Genomic DNA, 23,414 nt, shown 5'->3' with positions numbered 1-23,414 from the left:
CTGGGAACTTGGTAGTGTATGTGTGTGTGTGTGTGCTGTGTGGTGTACTCCGATTACCCTAGCGAGCTGCCAGTTATGTTAGAGCTGCTTGGTTTCTTGTCGAGAGGACTTGGTGTTTAGCCGAGAGAGCTGAGGCTAGAGTTTTGGTTATATCCAGCTTGGTTTTCTCTTGAACACAAAAGTGAAGCAGGGATGCATCATTGCCCCAGTATTTCTCAAATCTTTTGTGGACTAAGTATTAGGCAGAGTTGTGGAGCAAGTGTTGGAAATACCAGGGTCACTGACTTGCTTTTTTTGCTGATTTAGTAATTAGTGCTGAATGGCTGGAGGCTCTAGTAATGGCTCTTGAGGCACTGCAAAAATAGACAAAGCCATTGGGGCTGCAGTTTTCCTGGGATGAGACCAAGGTACATAATGGTGTTTGGAGGCTTGCTAGGTGAAGGAGCACAGTATATTTATGAAAGAGGCAAGGGCATTTGAGATCTTGGAAAGTTTCATATACCTTGGTATCACCATAATCATCCTTACAAAATTAATCACGTCTGTTGTCATCACCATCACTGAGGTACCCATTGTGCATAACAATAGCAGTCATGTCAAGAATTCTTCTGGTGAATTGGCCTGGCCCATGGCGCTACAGACATGCTCAGCAGAATTATATGATGTTGATATGAGGACAAAGATTCAGATCATGTTGCTTGTATCTTCTGTCTCACTCTGGTTGTGAGACATGGAGACCAAATAGTGACTTGAAGAGGTGAATTGAGATCTTTAGTAATAATGTCTTTGTAGTATCAATGGATATTGCTGGAATGACTGTCAAATCATTGATTACTTACCCTCACTTAATTCATTGCTATCACCACCACCATTCATTGCAAAGTAGACCTATTGCCATCATCATAATCTTCTCCCCTGCAGGCAAGGACTGCTAGCATCACCACAATCACCCTTCTTACAAAATTAATTAAGTCTGTTGCCTCACCATCACTGAGGTACCTCCCATGCAACACTGGAGTAACAATTACCATCATCACCTTCATAGCAATTATGACAATCACCACCTTTACAATATCTGAGAACTGTTAGCATCACCACCATCACATTGCTTGCAAACTTAACCATCACCCCTCCATCATCACCAGGAGACAACACACGCTGAAGAGAATGAATCCCTGAAGAGATCACTGAGGGATTACGAACAACTGCTTATGGATGCCAACCGTGAGCTGTCCCACAATGTGCAGAACTCAGCAGAACTTCAGATGCGTGTGGAGGCTCTCAGCGAGGAGAACATCCAGCTCTCAGCACTGCAGGAGGAGATTGTGAGGCAAAGGGAGGAGAACAACACACTCAGGAAGGATGCGGTGAGCTTCTTGGTTGTTTAGTCATCTGTCTCTGTCCCTACCTTACCCATTGATCTTACCTATTCATGTTATGTCATCTTATCTTCATACTGACTTTCTTATTTTCTCATAATAGGCATCTGGAGGAGAAGGGAAGTAAGGTGGAAGTAAGATACAGAGCCTGAGGCAGACTGGATCCCAGGAAAAATGAGATATAGGTTGTGAGGGAAAAATGACCTTCGTAACACCAAATACAAGGTCACTTTACCCCTGCATCTTGTTTCTTGTTCTTCCTGGGATGTGTAGTCTGCCTTTCCCAGTGCAAACTAGAAAAAAATGGCTTTGTTCCTAATGCCCCTTCTCGTCCGGATGCCTCATTTGTCTCAGGAATCCCAGTGCTCTCCTTCCATGCAAAGCTTTCTCATACCTCTCCTTCCACTCCTCCATGCTTCAGGACTAAACTTAGATACTTAGATTCTCTCACTTCTTCCATTTATTTTATTTTCAACTTGATCACTCGCTGCTTATAACACTCTTACTTGCTAATAGTTTGCAAGATCATTTATCTCACTCTCATTACCTCGTAGACCATTATGTTACTGTTGCCTGCACTCACCCTAAGGTTTTCTCTCATACATACTTTATTAAACTCATAGATCCAATGCACTCATCTTCCCCTTATCACCATCTTCTCCATCACTCCAACAATTTCAATTCTTGCTTTAGTCTTTTTAACCCGGTAGCAGTGACGGGCCAAATTTGTGCCATGATATAAACCCCCCAAAATAGATGATACATATACTGATCACAAATGCTTTGATATGTATTATGAAATGGTTTGTGTGAGTGATGATTTTTACTAATTTTTCTCGCTTAGAGGGACCACTAAGAAACATGATCCCCGCTGCTACCGGGTTAAACTCTATCTGTGAATAAATTGTATGAGCCACATGAAGTAATGTGTCCTTGTCTAATTCCTGCATGTAGTTGAAAGCTTTCCCACAATTTTATATTCTCATTCACACAAGCATTGGAATATCTATAAAATGCTATCACTGCAGCTAGCAACTTACTGCCCTCTTCTCATGTCACTTAATATTCTCCACAATGCCTCCCAATCAGTCCTGTCATTTTTTTTTCCTGATCCATGAAGGCATCATTTACTTTTATTAAAGGTAACATTTTCCTTTTCATATACCCTCTGATTTAAGATTTGGTCCACACATCCCCTCCCTCTTCAAAGCCCACCTTGCTCTTCACTAATTTTATACTGTGTAACTTCCTGCACCCTTCCTATTGACATTCTACCATAAACTTTGCCATCTATACTCAAGTACTAATTTATATATTGGAGTAACAATTACCATCATCACCTTCCTAGCAAATTATTACAATCACCACCCTTACACCCTTAACCGTTATCTTCTTTTCCTCTGTGATTGAGACTATTGCAGCTCATGTACAGTCTTCCAGTACTTCTCCTCTTGTCCAAGCTAAACACTTGTGCTTTCAGATCCAGATCCAGATTGGGTGTTAGCATGTAAACATAAGTTTGCTTAATTGCATCTCTTTCATAGTGTACATCCCATTATGACATTATTTATTTTGTAAGGCTCAAATTATTGTTTATTGAGTCTAATCATTTATCTCAACACTCAGTCGCTGCATTTCACTTAGCACAAAGAAACAATGCATCTTTTAACACATATGGTAGGATTCCATTTGATTAAAAACCTTAAGCAAACAAGTGAAGCTAATTCTTGTGATAGCATATGGCTAAAGTTGTATTGCACAATGATTGCAAGAAAATATATCTTTTCACTTCTAATGGTGAAAATATGCAGGTGTGAAGCCATTGCTGAATCTGACAGCTTTTGACAACATGATGCCAACACGTCACAGGGTCAAGGCTCCCATGGCTGAGACTCCTTCGCCTTCATTGTAGCTTTTTGTGGCATCCAAATTTCATTGATATAAACCGTTTATCATGGCATAATTCGTAGTAACATGTATTCCTTGTTGCATTTCTCACTTATTTATTACCATATACTACTACTTAATATATATTATATTATTTACTTATTCATCTCTTATCATTCAACCTTTAGCAGTTACAAAAAAAGGGAGACAATTTAATTTTCCTCTAACTTTCTTCCTTTAGTATGTTTTTATTATTTATATATTTATTATGGCTTATGTTAGTTAGTTTCTCCAGCCACTAGGTCTAAAACCATCACCAAACACAAGGGACAGTACTTCTGAAAAATACTTCTTATAATGTCTTTATTATTTATATATTGTCACTTTTTATCCATTTATCTCCAAACACTTAATAGCTGGCTGTCACTTAACAGTTAACACAGTGGGACTTGACGTGTGCCATTCACTTTGCAGGAGGCCCGGGAGTGCCGCCTCAAGGAGCTGGAGTATGAAAGGCAAGACTTTGACATGATGATGGAGCTGGCACTCAAGAAGCAGAAGCAGAGGGAGGAAGACCTGCGGCGGATCCTTGATGTGAGCATTCCTTGGGTTCCTTGGGTTGTGTGTTAGCTATAGGAGGAGGAGCAAGTGAGGCAAAAACTGGGGAGTGATTATGCTTGCCTCTCATGTTTGAAAGTTAAAAAGTGGGTAACTCAACTAGAGGAAACTACACATACCCAAACCACATGCACACACATACAGACACACTAGCAGATGAGATATAGAGATTGGTAGGAAGCTCACTGAAAGAAGGTAATGTGTTATGCTATTGTAGGTGTGCTAACATAGTGCCAATATGTAAGGGTGGGAACAAAGAAGAACCAATGAACTTCAAACCATTGTCATTGCCTAGTGTTGTGGCTAAACAGGTGGAGTACCACAAATCAGTGTTGGCCCCATTAATGCTTTTGACTTACATAAATGACAAGGTGGAAGGGGGTAAATAATTAAATAGTCTATTGCTGATGATGCAGAGGTAATGAGAGGAGTGGTGGAGGAAGAGGACTGTATACTATCAAGAAAACATTGATAAATTTTATTGTTTGAGTCAAGAGTTGGAAATGGAATTGAACATTAAGAAATGCAAAGTTCTAATAAAATATTTGGAAGGATGAGAAATGAGAATTGTTATGAAAGATACAGTTTCCTCGTGGAAAAGTGTGACGGATGGAGTTTTGACTTGATTTTATTTCAGTGATATTCTGCAGCAAACAGAGCACATGAAAGAAAGTTAAAAAATACAAAATTCTTTAACCCGGTAGCAGCGCCGGGCCAAATTTGTGGCTTTACAGTGTACTGGCGACAGACCAAATTTTTGCCATGATATAAACCCCCCAAAATAGATGATGCATAAACTGATCACAAATGCGTTTATATATATTATGAAATGGTTTGTGTGAGTGATGATTTTTTATCATTTTTCTCGCTTAGAGGGGCCTTTAAGCAACATGATCCCCGCAGCTACCGTGTTAAGGATATCAAGAAATACACCTTTCTCAATAAAAGCAAGACAAAGAGGTTGTGCATTCCAAAAAAAATACTATTGTCTGTTTCGTTTCATCTGTCCACCAACAAAGCGGGAATTTTGATAGATGTGGCACCTGCGCATTTCTAGTTCATGAATATGTGAAAATCAACTGTTGTGATAGACATTTAATCTTAGTTTTCAATAACATGTTTGAATGTTTATGTATACAAAAAAACAATTCAGTCGTTTGCATCGATAAAATATAATCTAACATACAAGCACACGAAAAGGCAAGCTGGTATCAAATAACATAGTCACATCATGCTCAAATGATCTATGGTTTTTCAAATTAATGGATTGATAGCTCATTTCAGGTATATTAAAAGACATCTGGCTCTGCAAGTGCATATAAAGGATATCTTAATAATTTATTTCATGTAAACAATGATTAATAATCAAAATAACATGAAATAATAATTAATAATTGTTGAATGTGATGCTAGGTTATTCCCCATATTAAGCCACCCATGTTATTTACATGCAACACATCAAAATTCCTTTAGTGTAGACACTTGCAGAGCCAGATATCACTATGAATCATTTGAGTGTGATCAGGGTGTACCGTTTGATATACAAATTGTTCTTTCATGTACTTATATGGTAGATTATCGATGCAAATCGGCACGTTTGTGGTTCATATAAAAAGGACTTGAGGGTATTTTGTATACACAAACATTCAAGTATATCACTGAAAATATAAAATTGATCTTCACGCAATCACGAACTAACAGTGCGCAGGTGCCACATTGATGTTCACGAGTGGACAGATGGAATGAAACTGACTATAGTATATATACTCATTGAGATAGTTATACAAAAGTAAGGCAAGAGCTGTATAGGTAACATTTTATTCATTCATATTTTTACTTTATTGATTTATTCATTTTTATTGCTTAATGTAATTTTACTCAGTTTATACATATCTTTTTTATTTACTTATTTTATTCATCTTTATTGTTTTATTTCATTTTACTCAGTTTATACATATCATTTTTATTAGTATACTTATTCATTCTCGTGTGTGTGTTGGGGTAGGATGCCTGGAAGGAAATAGCAGCACTTGAGAAGGGGGACGTGGAGGAGGTGAGGAAGAGGAGCCAGCGCTTGTTTGAGCTGGAGGAGATGGCAAAGCAGACCTCCACCAAAGCAGAGGAAGGGTAAGTCAGCCGGAAAGGCAAATACTTGGTCTGGAGATAAGCACTGCGCCACAGCTGTAGCGTATACTCCCAACCTTACCTTTACCTTTACATGGCAAGAGGTAACCAGTGTCAATATATTCCTCCATTTATTTGTTGCAGCAACAATGAAGAAAAAATAGCAGCCCTTCAGGAGAGTCTGGAGGAGATGCAGCAGGAGGCAAGCAGACTGAGGGAGGAGCTGCTACAGGTAAGGAGGGAGGCAGGTGTCCTGGTTGGTAAAGAGGAGGTGAGATGGGTGTGAAGAGTTAGACAGAGGGGGAAGAAAGGAAAGGGAAAGGAAAGGAAAGGGGAAAATTATGGGTTGATAGGGATTGAGGTGACAGTAAGTGGAGAGAGGGAGAAGAGGAGGGCAAGTTTAGAAAATTTATTTAAGAATAAATATAAGGGTAATACTATGAAGAATAAAAGATAGTTGTGCCTACCAGAGTGCTTTGGTCCAGGAAATGACAAACTTTGATTCACTTTTCATATTTATTGATTTAATGGAGCAAAAAGTGGCTGCTACAAATTATTGTAGAAAAATGTAAAGTCATGCACCTTGGGAGGGGATATCCAGCATACCAATACCACATGGGAAACACTCCACTATCCACCACAGAGGCAGAGAAAGACCTGGGACTATATGTTATCAGGCTACCAGTGAAAGCCAAATCCGTCCCAATCGCAGCGGACGGGTCAAAAGAACATAAAATTTAAAAACTATTAAATTCATTACACTCTAAGTGCGCATAGTATTTATCATGTCTAGCTACAAATTTGTGGGTCCTGGTTCCATCTTGGCCTGGGTGGTTGACTTGCAATCGACCTGGCTATTCATCCTGTTTATGCAGAATTTGTACAATCGGGGAGAAATCTGTCGATAGTGAACATGTGAATGCGGGGGACAGGTTTATTTGAAAATGTCTCGAGTATAAACATTATTGTCATGACTTCTCCTTCCCTTGTTTGACGTAACCTAACAACCTAACAGGCCACCCATGAGAAGCATCAGCTGGACCAGGAGGTGAAGGATCTACAGGATCACTTCAGCCATGTCCAATCTGAGTACGGAGACGACAAGATTAAGATTCTAGAAGAGGTGAAGTATATTTTTTGTTTGTGCATGTGTGTGAGGGTGTGTGTTTTATTGTGTTGTGCATTTACCTAGTTTCAGTAAACAAGATTATAGTCATGCTTGTATTGTCCTGTCTTCACATCCATATTTATCCAATGTGTTTGCAAAATTGTGAATGTTTATTTTGGTCTTCCCAAGTCATATGCTGTTTGTATTTATTTGTTTTATTTCATTCTGATTAAATCCTGTGTACTTCACTTGCAACACCTTTAACTAAGTTTAATCCTTCTGGGTTTTGCTGATCTTTTTGTACAACATAAAGTGAGTGGAAACAAGATGATAACAGTTGCAGGCATTTAGTAAACAAAGCAAGCAGGTTAGTTTTAAATGCCACACATGTACATTCCACTTTGGGGAACTCAACACAAACCCTCTCACTCTGGCCTAAGGCGTGACATCCACCTCCACGAAGATACACAACACTGGACAGGGAAAACACCATAAAGCCTATTCTCTGCTCCTAACACGAGCTCAATGCTGCTCCGTGCCTGGAGCAACACACACTTGGCTAGCCTCGCCACGGCTGCGATCCAAGCCCCCACACCGTTCTCTGCAACCCAATCCAGAAAGAGCCTGTAACCATATACACAACCCAGGACAGTGAGAGCAAACCAGATTAATTCTTCTGTATATATAGGCAATGTGCGCTGCTCACTACCACCACCTGTCAGTGAGTCGACCATCCCACCTCTTGAAGGTGACAAGTTTAAATCATGACCCTCCCACTGTAATGGTGATACGCTTGGTTGCGGGGACTTGTGGGCGTGAAGGGAAAACACTTGCTGCCTTAGAAGAAATATATTCCTAACCTAAGATACAGCGTAGCATTGGTGAGAGAGACGAGACGATAGGTGTGTGTCGGGTGAGCTCTCTCGAAGGAGTGACGAATTACAGATTGGAAAATAATGAAGTTACAATTGGTCACGTATGTCATCTATTTTGTTTAATTGTGTGTGAATTTTGTGTTGTGTTGTGTATTTATATGATCTCACTATCTTACAGGCATCCCAGGAGAAAGAGCAGCTTAAGCAGGAGGTGAAAGATCTACAGGAGCACTTGAGCCAAGTTCTGTCGGAGTCTGGGGAAGACAGGATAAAGATGCTGAAAGAGGAGGTGAAGTATTTTTTTTATTTTTTTTTTTTATGATTATTTATTTATTTATTTATTTATTTATTTATTTATTTATTCATTCATTTTTTCCTACCTGTAGCACCAGTTGGCTTTCTTGAGGGATCTCCTAAATGACCTGAGCCCGTTAGTGGCACAGGTGAATTTTATTTATAGTGGCTGCCATGATAAATGTTTTGTTGTGTTCATCTGTCTGCCAGTTTTTGCACTCCTTTTTTTTCTATGTGCATTTTAAAATTTATTGTAATTTATGTTCCTAAACTTTATTCTGGATTTAGAAATGAGAAAGAAAACCATGTCACCATAATACTGTTTAAGGTAAACATCAGCTACAAACTTTTAAAACATTTATTTGGTCACTTTACAATACAAGTGGTAAATATGGTAATTTTATTAAATTGACTTGCTTCTCATTAACCACATTGATATTAGACTTCAACTTTACGAGATAACAAATAGCATAACCTGTCACCTACTTCTATAGATTGTGGAACTGGAGGCAAGGCTGGAGGAGGCAGAACAGAGACAGGAGGTGGAGAAGGAAGAAGATGGAGTGCAAGGGATTGAAATGGACACACAAACCTTACCAGCCTCATTTATGCATGTGGCCAGCTCAAGGAAAAGTAGTGGAGAAAGTGGGGAGACAAACGCCCTCACCTCCCAGGATTTCTCACGAGTGTTATCGGAGACACTTCAGGCCCTGGAGGAGTCTGTGTGCATTCCTCCTACCCCTGGCAGGCGGTCCATCACCTCATCCATCGATGCTCTCAGCTTCCAGGACCTTGAGATGGCCAAGGTGAGGGATCGTGTGTAGGGCTTTGGAATGTATGTTTAAAGTTTCATTTTTGGTTTGTTGGATACAGTTGTCCCCAAACATTGTGGAGGCTAAGGAGCAGCGAGTAGCGGGCTTTTTTTTTTTATTAATGTTTACTTTTTTGTGCCCTTGAGCTGTCTCCTTTGCTGTAAAAAAAAAAAAAAAAAAAAAAAGGAGATCCCTGCAAATTAGTGGAATCTACCAGTAACCAGTGCCTGTTACCCCCAGTGGCTAGGAATGCATGTGACCAAAAAAATGCCTTGAAACTCATTCCTAGTACCCGAAAACATGATCATGATCAGCCTCTATTGATTCGTTGCAGGAGATAGGCCTCTCCCAAATATTTCCATTCATTTCTGTCTGTTGCCTCCAGTTTAATTGTAAATGTCCCATACACAGTGGGGTCTACTATGCGTACTCCACTTTTGACTGGTAAAGGTAAGATGTTACAATGAAAGTCAAGTAATGTCAGCTGCAAGACCCCTCGAGCCTGTGGTGCACTGGCGCTGTGTTTCCAAGGTTCAACGATGGAGTTACTATTTACTGAGCAGTGCTTGATCTTGGTGTTAGTCCTTCCTTCATTATTTTATGAAATGATATAGCTTACTATCCATAAGGTTTAAGTAGGGTTATGTTACTTTAAAAATATTTATAACTAATTGAAGAACATTAAGTTACTATTTTTTCCATTTTAGGTGATTTGCTTGGTAAATAAATACACAACAATGACATTTGCTGAGCTACTTGGGGCAAATACCAACATGACATTGGCCTTATTTTCTGAGGATGGCTTGTAGCAATTTGTGTGCTTAGTGTACCACTGCTGCTTGTTCATCCCCTTAGCTAAGCACCTCATGCTCTGGACACTAGTCCTGATTTGCAATACACATATATAAGATGCATGGTATTTTTTTAATGTTACCAAAGTTTTATTTGCTAAACATCAAAATAATCTTTGGTTACCTAATCTAATACCATTCCTAGCCATAATACACTGGATAAGCCATGTTAAAGGCCATGATGAAATAATTGTATAGTGGTTAAATATATATATATATATATATATATATATATATATATATATATATATATATATATATATATACTTATATATATATATATATATATATATATATATATATATATATATATATATATATATATATATATATATATATATATATATATATATATATTGATTGATTGATTGATTGATTGATTGATTGATTTTAGGTGTTAAGGGTGATGATATTTCATATTTCATCCCCATATTTGTGTATTTCTTTATGTAAATTTATCTTATCAGTTTATTTACTATTTTTTCACCCACACAGCCGATGGTGGAGACGCTGAAGTCTGGCCTGATGGCGCTGCAGGAGTACATACAGGTGATGGAGCAGCAGCAGCAGGAGGCAGCCCAGACCACACACTACCACCTGCAGGTACAGCCACGCCAGCACTGCTGCTACCAACACTCCCACTACCAATATTACTATTGCCAACACTACTACTTCAAACACTACCACTACCAACACTACTACTGCCAACATTATTAATACCAGCACTACCACTACCAACACTGCTACTACTGACATTACCACTACCAACACTAACTCTACCAACATTACTCATATGAACACTCACATTGCCACTACCAACACTAACACTACCACTATTTACTGCCACCACCATCCCCAGCACTAATAATGTAAGCAACACTAATACTCCCACCACAACCATCACCACCACCACCAACACTACCAATACCAATACCGCACCATCACTGCCACCACCACCACTGTCACCACCAATATTGTAATCATAAAACCACCATTAGCAACACTGCAAGCATGACAACACCAATTTATATTCATAAGATATTCCTGAAGTGTTGGTGAAAAGTTGAAAAGCAACTTTTATATTAGTTAAGGTTACAGTAGCATGTCATTCTTACCCTTCCAGTTAGTGCTATCAGAAGAAGAGGGTGCCCTGAAATTCTGAGCTGAGACATATGAATAAACTGTGGTCAGAATTAACTCTGGTCAAAATAAACTATGGTCTAAAAAACTGGTTAAAATGAACTGCTCTCAAAATAAATCATCACCATTTCATCGACGCCTGCTCCTAGGAGCTCCCACCAGGGGATGGCCATGGCAGAAGAGCTTCCAACTTTCTCTATCCAGACACTCCCTCCTTGCCTGTTTAAAGTTTCTCAAAGATCTTTCCCCCCTCTCCGCAACGTATTCTTGCACCCTATCCCTCCATTTTACTGGAGGTCGTCCTCTAGCATTCCCTCCCTCTATCTCACTCACATACACCCTTCTGGTCATCTTACTCTCCTCCATTCGCTCCATGTGGCCAAACCACTTTAAGGTCTGTCGCTTCACTTTTTCCACCACTCCACACTTCTTCCCCTCACCCCTGTGACACATTCCAAAATGCTCTTACACACTTTCATTACTCATTCCATCCATTCTACTCACACCACAAGCACTCCTCACATAACTCATTTCCACTGCCTGCACTCTAGACCTCTGACTTTCATTCCAGACCCATGTTTCACTTGCATATGTGAGGGTTGGTACTATTACTGTATTTCTCAAATCCCTCTTTGCTTCCATGCTCACACTTCTGCCATTCATGATTCGTCCCAAAGACCCTACCACCCTTCTTCCTTGCAATGCCCTTTCTCTTATCTCTCCCTCCATACCACCATGCTTACACATAACTGATCCAAGGTACTTAAACTCATTGACCTCCTCCATTTCTTCACCATTCAAAATTATTTTGCATTCTTTTTCACATTCAATTCCCACTCTATATGGGCATACAAAATCTACAACCTCACTTCTACTTCGCTCACAAACCATCACTTTACTTTTGTTGACATTTACTTTCAGCTTTCTCCTATTACAGACACTATCAAAAACACTGACCAAATTTTGTAGGTCACTTTCATTTTCTGCAATGAGCACCGTGTCATCAGCAAACAGTATCGAATTCAGTACCCACTTCCTTCCCTCATTGAACAGTCTTACTCCAACTTCTCCAACTTTGCCCTTCATTTCTCTAATGACACCATCCATATAAATATTGAATAACCATGGTGACATGACACACCCTTGTCAAAATAAATCATGTAGGTAATGTAGTTAATTTTCATACATCAGCTCAGTATTCATGTAGAGATATTTTCTGAAGTGAGTACAAATTGTTGAGCACACACTACTCTGGATAATGTTTCAGGCCATTGCTAAGGCAGAGGAGGAGATGGGCACATGGAGGGCTCAGGAGTCCTTCATAGGAGACTACATCCTTCACTCTGCTCACCCTTGGAAAATGGAGCACCATCACCACCCCCTGCAGCAACAGAATCACCAGGACCATCATCTATTCTCTAACAGCAGTCTCTCCCAGCAGCACCATTCTCCCCCTTCACCAGAGACACACACCAGCACTCAGCCTTCCAGTCCCTCCCAGCAGCACCAGTCTCCCCCTTCATCAACAGACTCACACTCCAGCACTCAGCTCTCCATTCCTTCATCCTCGCCTGGCAGCTTCCTCCGCCTCCCCACCACACAGACCACCATGGAAGAGGCTGTTCAGAGGGCTGTGGAGGAGGAGCGCAAACGTCTTGTGAATGAGTATGAGGCAAAGTTAAAGGAGGTAGTCGCAGTTAGAGCTCACAAGCGCCACAGCAGCGCAGCGACAGACACCTTGTTCTTGTCCTTCACTCGCAACGACATCTCAATGAATGCAGGGCCTGGGGAGGGGTCCCGGGATGCCACACAAGAGGCATCTTTCTTCAGTGTCATTTCCCCCAACATTGAAAATCTGGAGAAATCAGACTTGGAAACAGAGGTGTTGCGTCTCAGTGAGGAACTGAGTCGCAGGAACATCACAGAGGAGGAAATGCATTGCTACCGGTGGCAGGTGGACACACTGAAGGAGGAGAAGTCAAGCATGGAGGAAGAAGTCCGCTTCCTGCAGGATGAAGTCGAAAAACTGACACAGAAAGAAAAGACATCCATGGAGAGCCCTGTCAAAGGTCAGGTGGAGTTGATGGATTGCACAGACATGAAACAAGGTGAGAGCTTCACAACCTATTCAGCTGACCCTGAGAATAAGAGCAGCAGAGATGAGGATGAATTACAACAAAGGGCAAGTGACCTACAAGAAGCAAATAAGAAGATTGAACTTCTATTGCTGGAAATTGAGAAGATTAGAGAGGCTTCTCCATCAGACTCAGGCAACTCTGATAAGGAAAGAAGTGATGACAAGGGGGAACTACATCAGAAAACAAAGGAGTTGGAGGAGGCAAAGGAGAAAATTGAATTCCTTGAGCTGGAAATTAAGAAGATCCAAGGGGCTCCTCCAGCAGACCAAGGCAACCATGAAAACAGGGAACTGCAACAGAAAACAAAGGAGTTGGAGGAGGCAAAGGAGAAAATTGAATTCCTTGAGCTGGAAATTAAGAAGATCCAAAGGGCTCCTCCAGCAGACCAAGGCAACCATGAAAATAGGGAACTGCAACAGAAAACAATGGAGTTGGAGGAGGCAAAGGAGAAAATTGAATTCCTTGAGCTGGAAATTAAGAAGATCCAAAGGGCTCCTCCAGCAGACCAAGGCAACCATGAAAATAGGGAACTGCAACAGAAAACAAAGGAGTTGGAGGAGGCAATGGAGAAGATCAAACTCCTTGAGCTGGAGATGGAGAAGACTCAAGAGGAGCTTACAAACATGGTGGTTGAGAAGGACACAGACCTAGAGATGATCATTGCTAACTTCACAGACAAGGAAGAGGCCTTCGAGCAAACAGAAAGGGAGCTGAGAAGAGTCACCACAGAGATAGAGGAGCTAAAGGAAACTCTAGCCACTAAAGACCAAGAACTGGGAAGATTTAGGGATCAACAGCATGAAGAGCTTGACAGAGCCACCGCACAGCTGGAAGAGATGAAGGAAACTCTGGCAAACAAATCTTCAGAACTTGAGAAAGTTACTTTAAAGCTTCAGGAGATGGAGGAAGCTTTAACCAACAAAGACCTGGATGTACAAAGTCTTGATAAACAACAGGAAGAGCTTCATAGAGCTACTGTTGAACTTGAAGAGGTGAAGGAAACATTATCCAACAAGGACTTGGAGCTGGAGGAGATGAAAGCAACCCTAGCCAACAAAAACCTAGAGCTACAGGCACTCAGAGATAAGCACCCGAGTCTACAAGAAGAGATGGATCAGCTGGTGAATCACGAGGCTTTAGCAACTCTTGAGGAGAAATTGCAGAATCTTCAGCAGGAGTATGCTGAACTTGAAGTGCAGAGTGAGAACAAGGTGCTGGAGGCACAGAAAAAGGCCAAGGACTTTGAGGAGAAGTATGAAGGTTGTTTCCAGGACTATGCTGCTGCCTCAAGGGTGTGTGAGGAAAACAGGCACATGTTCCAGAAGTCTGAGGAGGAGAAGGAAGAGCTGAGGCTGAAGCATTTGGAAGAGAAGAATGTCCTGAATCTTAAATACAAGGAGGAGGTGCAGAAAGCTGAGGATGAGATGGAGAAGCTTATACTGAAATATGAAGATGATCTTCAAAAATCAGAGGAAGAGAAGGAAAGCCTGAAGCTACAGAATGAGAATGCGATACAGAAATACAAGGAGAAGGACGACTTGAAGCAAAAGTGTGAATGTGAGCTGAGACAAGGTTCTGCCCCTCGAGAGCCAGAGCCAAAGGAAGCACTGGACCTGTATGTTGGGGGTGCCATGGTGGGGCAGAGGCTTGATGAAATAGAGGCACTGAAGGACCAGCTAGAGGAGAGAGTGAAAGAATGTGCACAGCTGAAGGATACTGTTGATAACTTGAAGACAGTGCTGGCCAGGAGGCAGGAGGAGGCACAAAGAGTCTCAGAGGAACACCAGGAGGAATTGACCTTCTACATGGACAGCCTGAAGGAGAAGGACAAGAACCTAAAGAACCTGGAGAATGAGGTGCAGAGGAGGAGTGACGAGGTGGCCAGTCTGACGTCCACCCTGAGTGCCAAGGACCAGCACCTCCAGAGACTAGAGAAAAACCTACTCGTCACAGAGCAAAACCTTAAGGACAAGGAGGCTGAGCTCGAGGCTTTATTCGCCACATATTCTGAGACTTCCAAGAAAGTCCAGGATCTACAGGAGGATCTGGACTCCCTCAGGAAGGACTATGAGGAAGTGTGTGCTGACAAGAGGAGAATGAATGAAGCCCTGGAGAAGCTCAAGGACAAAAATGTGGAGCTTCAAAAGTTATCCCACACTCAAACTGAGACTTCCCAGAGGGTTGAGGAGCTGCAGGAGAGCATGGACAGGCTTCAGGAGGACTATGCAAAAGTGTGTGCAGAGAGGGAGAGCATAAGTGAAGCTCTGGAGAAACTCAAGGACAAAAATATGGAGCTTCAAAACCTGCACCACACTCAAACTAACACTTCCCAGAGGGTTGAGGAGCTACAGGAGAGCATGGACAGGCTTCAGCAGGACTATGAAGAGGTGTGTGCAGACAGAAAGAGCATAAACGAAACCCTGGAGAAGCTCAAGGACAAAAATATGGAGCTTCAAAAGTTATCCCACACTCAAACTGAGACTTCAAAGAGGGTTGAGGAGCTTCAAGAGAGCATGGACAAGCTTCAGCAGGACTATGCAGAGGTGTGTGCAGAGAGGGAGAGTATGAGTGAAGCTCTGGAGAAGCTCAAGGATAAAGAGGTGGAGCTTCAAAAGGTGTACCATACACAGATGGAGGACTCCAAGAAAGTTGAGGAGCTTCAGGAGGACTTTGCCTCCCTGAGGAAGGAGTACCATGAGGTGTGTGCTGATAGGAGGAGTGTGAGTCAAGCCCTGGAGGAGTTGAAAGGCAAGGAGGTGGAGCTTCAGAAGTTATACTCAACACAGAAAGAGGCTTCCATGAGAGTTCAGGAGAATCTGGACACCCTCAAAAAAGAGTACATGGAGGTGTGTGCTTCCAAGAATGAAGCCCTGGAAAAACTGAAGGACAAGGAGGTGGAGCTCCAGAATTTTTCCTCTACACAAATAGAGTCTTCCAAGAGAGTCGAGGAGCTTGAGGAGGCCATGGCTAGGCTTCAGAAGGACTATGAGGAGGTGTGTGCTGACAGGAGGAACATGAATAAGACACATGAGGCCCTGAAGGAGGACAAGGAGACCCTGAGCCACAAGTTCACCAGCCAGTGTGCCCAGCTGGACATCATGGAGGAGGACATACTGCAGCTGAAAGACGAGCTGGAGATGCAACAGAATGAAATTGCACAACTAAAAGAAGTGATCATGAACCTTCAGGCTGACAAGGAAAGACTTGAAGAGGAACATCTGGCTCAGAAGGCCAAAGAGGTAGAGCTGCTGGACCAGCAGGTGACTGTGTCCCAGGAGATGGAGAAACTCATCGAGGAGATTGAGAAATATGAGTGCGAGATGACCAAGAAGGAGCAGCAGGTGCTGGCCTTGACTGAGGAACTGGAGAGCACAACAAACAGGCTGGCCGAGATGGAGAAGCTTACGGAAATCCTGCAGAGTGCCACTGACAGCCTGGAGGAAAAATGCAGGCAACGGGAGATGGCAGAGAGAACATGTGAAGTGCTACAACAAGAAATGAAGGAAGTGGAGAACTTGAAGGCAGAGGCAAGGAGGGCTGAGGAACTAATGGTGCAGTTGTCGGCTGCTGAGGATAAGATTTCCTTTTTGAAGGAGAGATGTGTTGCACTGGAGGAGGCACATGATTCCAGAAAATATGGAGTGAATACAGAGGAGCATGAAGGTTATGGGGACATTAACACACTTGTCAACAAACTCCAGCAGGTTGAGAGAGAGAACAAGACTCTCAGAAAGACATTAGAAGAACAGCAACAAACAGGAAACCAGAAAACAGAGACCGCCAATATGGTAGATCTCCAACACAGAATTAATGAACTGGAGAATGAGTTGAAGGTCTACAAACAAAAACACACCACCACCACCACCACTGCAGACAACTCCAACAGTGCTGCACGTCCTGCATGTGGGGACTGCACCAACTACAAGGCAATGGTGGGGAAACTGAACGATCTGGTGAGAGAGAAGGAGAGGGAGTATGAGAGGAAGGAAGATGAGCTGATGACACGTCTCAACATGACCCTGAATGCCAATGACTCCCTTGCCAATGTCTCTATGCGGGACAGCAGGAGGAGCAGGGTGGCTAAGCTAGAGGAGGAGAAGGAGGGCCTGCAGATGAAAATGATGAGGAACTTTAGGAAGGTTAGGGACTTGGAGGCAGCCCTGGAAACCTTGCGCAGAACCAATGGAGTCATCTCTCAGGACCCAGAGATGCGCAGGGAGCTCAGGTGGATGTGGGAAAAAATGGAGGATGCAGAGAGGAAACTGGAGATCCTCAACAAAAACTATGACCTACTTGAGCGCGAGAATGAAGAATTAAAGGAGTTGGTGGACCAGCAGACCGAGGATAAGACACAGGCAGGTGGTACCATTGTGCTGCAGGTGAAGGCTGAGCTGAAGGCACTGCAGGAAAGATACAGAGCTTTGGAAAGTAAGTACAGCAGCCTGCAGGAGCAACACAGTGACCTACAGGGCAAGGCTAAGTTGACAGTGGGTAGTGGCATCTCTCAGGAACAGCATGATGTTCTGCAGAGGGACCACAACAAGCTGCAAGAGGACTATGATGTGTTGGAGGCAGAACACAGAACACTGAAAGAGAGTTGCAGGTCCCTAACAGAGGAGCAGAGCACATTGCAGAGGGACCTTGGCTCACTGCAGGAAAGGTATAGCACACTTCAGGAGACACACCACACTCTGCTGGAGACCCACAGTGCACTGAAGAACAACTATGCCTCACTGGAAGAGACACACACAGTGCTGCAGGAAACTCACAAAACACTGGAGGAGAAATACAGCTATGCACGGGACAGATTCAATGCTCTAAGGGAAAAATACAACAACCTCACAGAACTCTACAACACAAGCCTGACTGCCAAGGAGCTGGAGGAGCAGAACAGCAGCACCAGCAGAATGGAGAGAGATAATGCATCTGTCAACATAACCCCTGCAGCAGGCGTGATGGTGACTCCACTGGGCATGGCTGGGGTGCAGGAGGGGGTGGTGGAGGACCTCAAGGAACAACTGGCGGCATCACTAAGGGAGAACAATGAGCTCAAGTTCCGCCTGCGTGCCCTTGATGCACCATCCCAAAAAATAGCAGACTCGCTGAGGGAGGAACTGAGGATTGCCAATGTAAAGGTCAGTTGTTGTTTTGTGGTTGTATAGATAGTGGTGGGCAGGGCACAGTGGTCTAGTGGGTTAGTGTCAAGCTATGTCTTGTACCTCCCTCCATCGGTACTCATGCCCCCAAAGGCTACAGATACCTCCAGTTTAAGAAGCCTTATGCTGGACCACTGTGCCCCCTAGCATAATGTATTAATTTCTCCTATCACAAACGCCTTCCTGCTCATTCCTTACCATAGGCATGTTGCTCTCCTGCAGGTCACCCATCTAAAGGATGAACTGCGTCGTCTACAGAACAGTGGCCACCCAGACGCAACCATTTGTGAGTTGACTGGACAATCTTCTGCTGCCACCTCTTCCTCCCAGCAAGATGCCAAGGAGGAATACAACTACTCCACAGGCTCCGGGGTGGTCGCAGTGAGTGTTTTTTTACATTCAGCCTTTATCACTTCTCCGGAGCAGTGGTTAGCTTGCCTAGCTATGAATCCGTGGGCCTGGGTTTGAATCCCAGTCTGGGCAGTCGGTGTGGAACTTACCCAGCTGTTCATTCTCCCTTTCGGGATGGTTAGTAAATGCGTAGCTGGCGAAACCTGGGGAAGGTAAGCTGTGGTAACCTGGACATCACTCTGGCCTGTGTCCTGGGGTAATGGGATCTTCCCGCCACAGGCTCAAAGGGCCAATCAGATGGAGATGAGCACCACAGCCACGCACAGCTATATTGTATGCACCTGACATTACCTTTAATATTAGTGCTGGTAGGTAGGATGGGCCTTTTTGTTAGCCCCAGTCCATTAGTGGTGCAAGCAAGTGTTTTATTGTAGTGCCATCCCACTTGGCTCATACTGCCCCCTAAAGCTACACTTGAGCCTCTTTTATGGAGTTTCACAGAAGTCTGGAACAGCATGTGGGTAGTCTTAGGCTGTTTGGCAACTTCTGAAAATTGTCAACTTATTGGTGGTGGGAGTTTGGGGGTTATGGTGTAATGTGAGCTATTGCAGTGTTTATGATGTGAAGTGTTTTTGCAGTCTGGTGTGGTGATGTGGTGTGACTGTCAAACACATCGGTATATATCATCACCACCATTACCACCTCTTTAGTTTTAGCATATCCCTACAGAACACCATCACTGCTGTCATTTATACTCTCATTGTCCATGCATTTATTCAAACAAATCTTCATCACCATGACCACTTGTTCTCTCCCACAGCAACTGCAGGTGGTAGAGATGCAGGGCAAGATGTACCACCTGGAGAAGAGCAAGAAGAAGGTGGACGAACAGCTGAAGTTGATGGAGCAGCACATGGAGCACTACCGTGGCAAGGCCCAAGAGTGGAAGGAGAAGGCCATCAGGGGGGAGAAGGCAGGCCACCGGGTGAAGGAAGAGCTGAACCAATTGAAAGCTGAGTTGAGGCAGCAAAGGGCCAAGACAGACGAACTCAACACCCAGATAGAGAGGCAACAGTTTGAGCTTGGCCACCAGAGGGAGACCATCGTGAGGCTAGAGAAAGAGAGGAAGGAGGGAGTGCACTGTACCCCTTCCTCTGCCTCTGCTGCCGCTATCACGTCTTCCTCTGCCACCCCTGCAGTCCCTTTCCCTCCTGAGGTGAGATGGACAGAATGAACCCTTTTTTCTCTCTGCCTCTTTTAGAAGCTGTACATTATTGTACAAGATGATCTCTTTGCAAAACAAACCTTACAAAGAAAGATCATGTCCTAACATGTGTCCTATTGAGAAACACTGCCTCAAGATAGACTGATTGAATGCTTCAATGTACAGTTAGCACTGCAAAAATACTATTTCAAGAAAAATCTTGTGAATATTTTTAAAAACTCATTGAGCTTTGGCTTAGATAACCTCTTTATCCAGGGTTTTCCACTAATCTGGATAATTCAGGGCATATTCCTTATACTCATCTCCCTCTGGCTTCACTTTGCCTATTATTGAAATTCTTAACTGCTGTATTCTATGCCCTCTAAATCCTCAGAAGGCTCATGGACCCGATTGAGTGCCTCCTCGTCATTAAAAACTCTTCCATCTCTGCTTTTCAACATCAATCTTTCCTTTCCCACCCCTCCTGCTACCCTGCTGCAAAAGACTCCTTTAGCTCATCCATACGCCGTCTAAACCCCTTGCAAGAGTTAACAAGCATCTTCATTCTTTCATCCTTTTTGCTGGTAAATTCTAGAATAGCCTTCCTCTGTATTTCCTCCTGCCTACAACTTAGACTTTTTTCAAGAGGGGAGTATCAGACACCTCTCCAACCAAATTTGACCCCTTCTGGCCACTCCAGCTGCCTTTTATTTACAGGAATAGCATTTAGTTGGCTTTCTTTGTATCTTCTGTTTTTCCTTAAGTTGCTTCCTTTACTTTATATTTATAAAAAGAAAAAATCCATGAACTCTGGTAAATCTATTTCTTGTTATCTTTCAAACATCTTGTCCACTCCATCTTTTTCTATCCAGTTGCTTCCTTGTCCCATTCAAACAGAACTTCCCTCTCAATTTTGTCTACTCCCTTCATCACCCAGAACACTCCAATCCTGTTACCTCTTTTTACCTTTAAGGGTAGCAGCCTAACCTTTCCAATCTTTCTTGGTACATTAGGTCTCCCAGGCTAAGGACCAACTTGGCTGCTGCTCTTTGTATTTCTTTAAGAATGGTCCATGGCCACCATATAAATGAGTAAAGTATCAGGCAAATGAAAGGTTCTTGTTGCATTAATTTTATTCCTTTGTACATTTGTAAGATGAATCATGAAAATCACCGACCTTTTTATCCTCAGGTGAAGCCAGGGACAGATATTCCAGCTTCTCAGGAATCAGCAGTCACACTAGCAGGAGGAAGCAGAGGATTAGCAGGAAGAGTAGGAGGAGTGTCAACAGCAGGAATAGGGAGAGGGAGGACAACAACATCACTCTCAGTAGCTGAAGGAGGAGGAGGAGAATTCAAAACACCCGCACCAGTCACCACAAGAGCAGGAGGAAGAGGAATAACAACAACAGGAATTGGGGCTAAGGAGGAAACAGTAGAGAAGGAAGACAAAGACAAAGAGCAACAGCAGCAGGAGAGGCTCCAAAGTAAACTGCTGGGGCTCCACAATGCACCGCTACCCACACTCACACGCACCGAGAGGCTCCCCTGGGTGAAGGGTGGGGAGGTGGATGCAGGAGCGGCTCCCCTGTGGCAGACGCTCAAGGAGAACAAGGACGTCTCCAAGTACAAACTCCCACCAGAGGAGAGGAGGAAGATTGATGAGAACTGCAAGACCCAATGAGGAGACACCTACAGCTACTGATATTACTACTACTACCACTACTACTACTACTACTACTACACTCACTACCACTACCACTGCTGCTACCACTACTTATGTTTTTCTGTACTACCACCTTGACCACTACCATTACCCTCATCACTATTTTAACCACCATCATTACAATAAACACTAGAAATACCACATCTACCACTACTCCTACCACTGCCACTACTACTGTTATTTTTTGTATATACTCTTCCTGCTTCTCTTCTTAATGCTATCAATGTTACTATCCTCACTCCTGCTGTTCCTACTGATGAAGCTCCTTTCTGGCCTCCTTGTGAAAAGTAGTAGAAAATCTTTAGGGAAGTGTTTTAATTTTGTTTTATAGCATATTTTAAAAGATAGTAGCCATTCCAGAAACTGATTCTTTTCCTCATTGGATATTTTTATGTAGTTTTCTTTTCCTCATTCTTGTACTTCACTTACTTTCTTCTTTGTAGAATAAGGAATTTTTTTATGCCTCACTTTTCTTTTATCATTATATTGGAGAATTAGAACCGATTCAATCCACTTCAAATATCTTCCTTTAAATTATGGCAATGAAGTAAGAAGAAAACCAGTCTCTTCCCATGTTTCTTAGATGCTATTTTTTTAACTTAGAGTATGAATGAGTGTAAAATAATCTTCTCTCAAATCTCTGAACTAACTTGTCTTTTGAGTGGCTCTGAGGTGTAGAATACTAACCTGTGGTTCCTGACTTGCTTGAACATCACTACCGTTAGTGTTACTTTATATTGCTCAGGTCTTAGAATGATTGCTGCAGTCAGACCAGATTTACTCATGAATCTCTGATATAGTCTTATTGCAGGTACATAAATCTCTTACACGCTATCAAACTATTGTGTGTGTGTGTGTGTGTGTGTGTGTGTGTGTGTGAAAATCTTGTGTTTTCATTTTGTTTCATAGCATATTTTAAGTAAGTTTTAAAATAGTAGTTTTATGAACAAAATAAACTTATGGATACTACTTCATTTCTCTTTTCTTTACCCTATCGCTACACAGGTCAATGAACAAATCACTCAAGAAAAAAAAAATGTTCTGCCAGCCATAAAATTATCATGCATGTGTAGGGTGCGTGACATTGAATCATTGGGCATATATGTAAACAATGGATCAAATAACTGCATATCGATGGAGTGTGTGAACTATTCTGCTTTACATTTTCCTTTTGAATATCCAACGAAATACCAAAAAAATGTTTACCCACAGAATTAGACTACATAACCTTATGGATTACGAGGTTTACATATACTACTATTTGAAGCCTACCCTGACTGACAAGGAAATAAGTGGATAAATGAATAAAAATATGTAGGTTTACTCTGAGTAATCTGAAACACTGTCTGAAGAAACGTGTAGATAGGTAGCTAGGTATTAAGGCTTTCTACAGTTTAAGAGGAAACGTATGAAGAAGGGAAGACACTCATTAGTTTCATTTCAAGGATGTATTGAAGCTGACCAGGAAAACAGGACTGATCACAAAAAAAGATTGGAAATTCTCACTGGTATATACAGTTTAATTGTTCTCATCTGCCACGTTTTCTGATTCGTCCTGATATAGTTTGTTCTCATCTGGTATGTTTTCTGGATCGTTCTGGTACAGATTGTTCTCTTCTTAGGGAGGCGGTGTCCGAGCGGCCAGAGTGCGGACGTGGCGAGCCCGAGGACCTAGGTTCGAGTCCCACCGATGCAAGTGACGATTTTCAACCATCGCTGGGTGGCGGAAGATTACCCACATGCTGCCCAGAC

At 42.6% G+C, this 23,414-nt stretch overlaps 1 protein-coding gene across 1 annotated transcript in view; it reads left to right on the top strand.

The window, feature by feature from the left end:
• Positions 1 to 22,636, top strand: part of LOC126985868 (centromere-associated protein E-like) — a 35,185-nt gene extending 12,549 nt beyond the window's left edge. Inside the window, exons 14-25 of the mRNA XM_050841353.1 lie at positions 1,146 to 1,367; positions 3,741 to 3,860; positions 5,890 to 6,011; positions 6,153 to 6,240; positions 7,024 to 7,131; positions 8,170 to 8,280; positions 8,780 to 9,091; positions 10,444 to 10,551; positions 12,356 to 18,361; positions 18,605 to 18,763; positions 19,554 to 19,949; positions 21,129 to 22,636. Coding sequence (XP_050697310.1) covers positions 1,146 to 1,367; positions 3,741 to 3,860; positions 5,890 to 6,011; positions 6,153 to 6,240; positions 7,024 to 7,131; positions 8,170 to 8,280; positions 8,780 to 9,091; positions 10,444 to 10,551; positions 12,356 to 18,361; positions 18,605 to 18,763; positions 19,554 to 19,949; positions 21,129 to 21,620 — 8,244 coding nt within the window. The 3' untranslated portion in view covers positions 21,621 to 22,636. The remainder of the gene's footprint in view (positions 1 to 1,145; positions 1,368 to 3,740; positions 3,861 to 5,889; positions 6,012 to 6,152; positions 6,241 to 7,023; positions 7,132 to 8,169; positions 8,281 to 8,779; positions 9,092 to 10,443; positions 10,552 to 12,355; positions 18,362 to 18,604; positions 18,764 to 19,553; positions 19,950 to 21,128) is intronic.
• The last annotated feature ends 778 nt before the right edge of the window (positions 22,637 to 23,414 follow it).

The sequence above is a fragment of the Eriocheir sinensis genome, chromosome 60 (genome assembly GCF_024679095.1).
Source record: "Eriocheir sinensis breed Jianghai 21 chromosome 60, ASM2467909v1, whole genome shotgun sequence".
NCBI lineage: Eukaryota > Metazoa > Arthropoda > Malacostraca > Decapoda > Varunidae > Eriocheir > Eriocheir sinensis.
The sequence above is the reverse complement of the archived record's forward strand: the minus strand, read 5'-3'. Positions and strand labels throughout refer to the sequence as shown.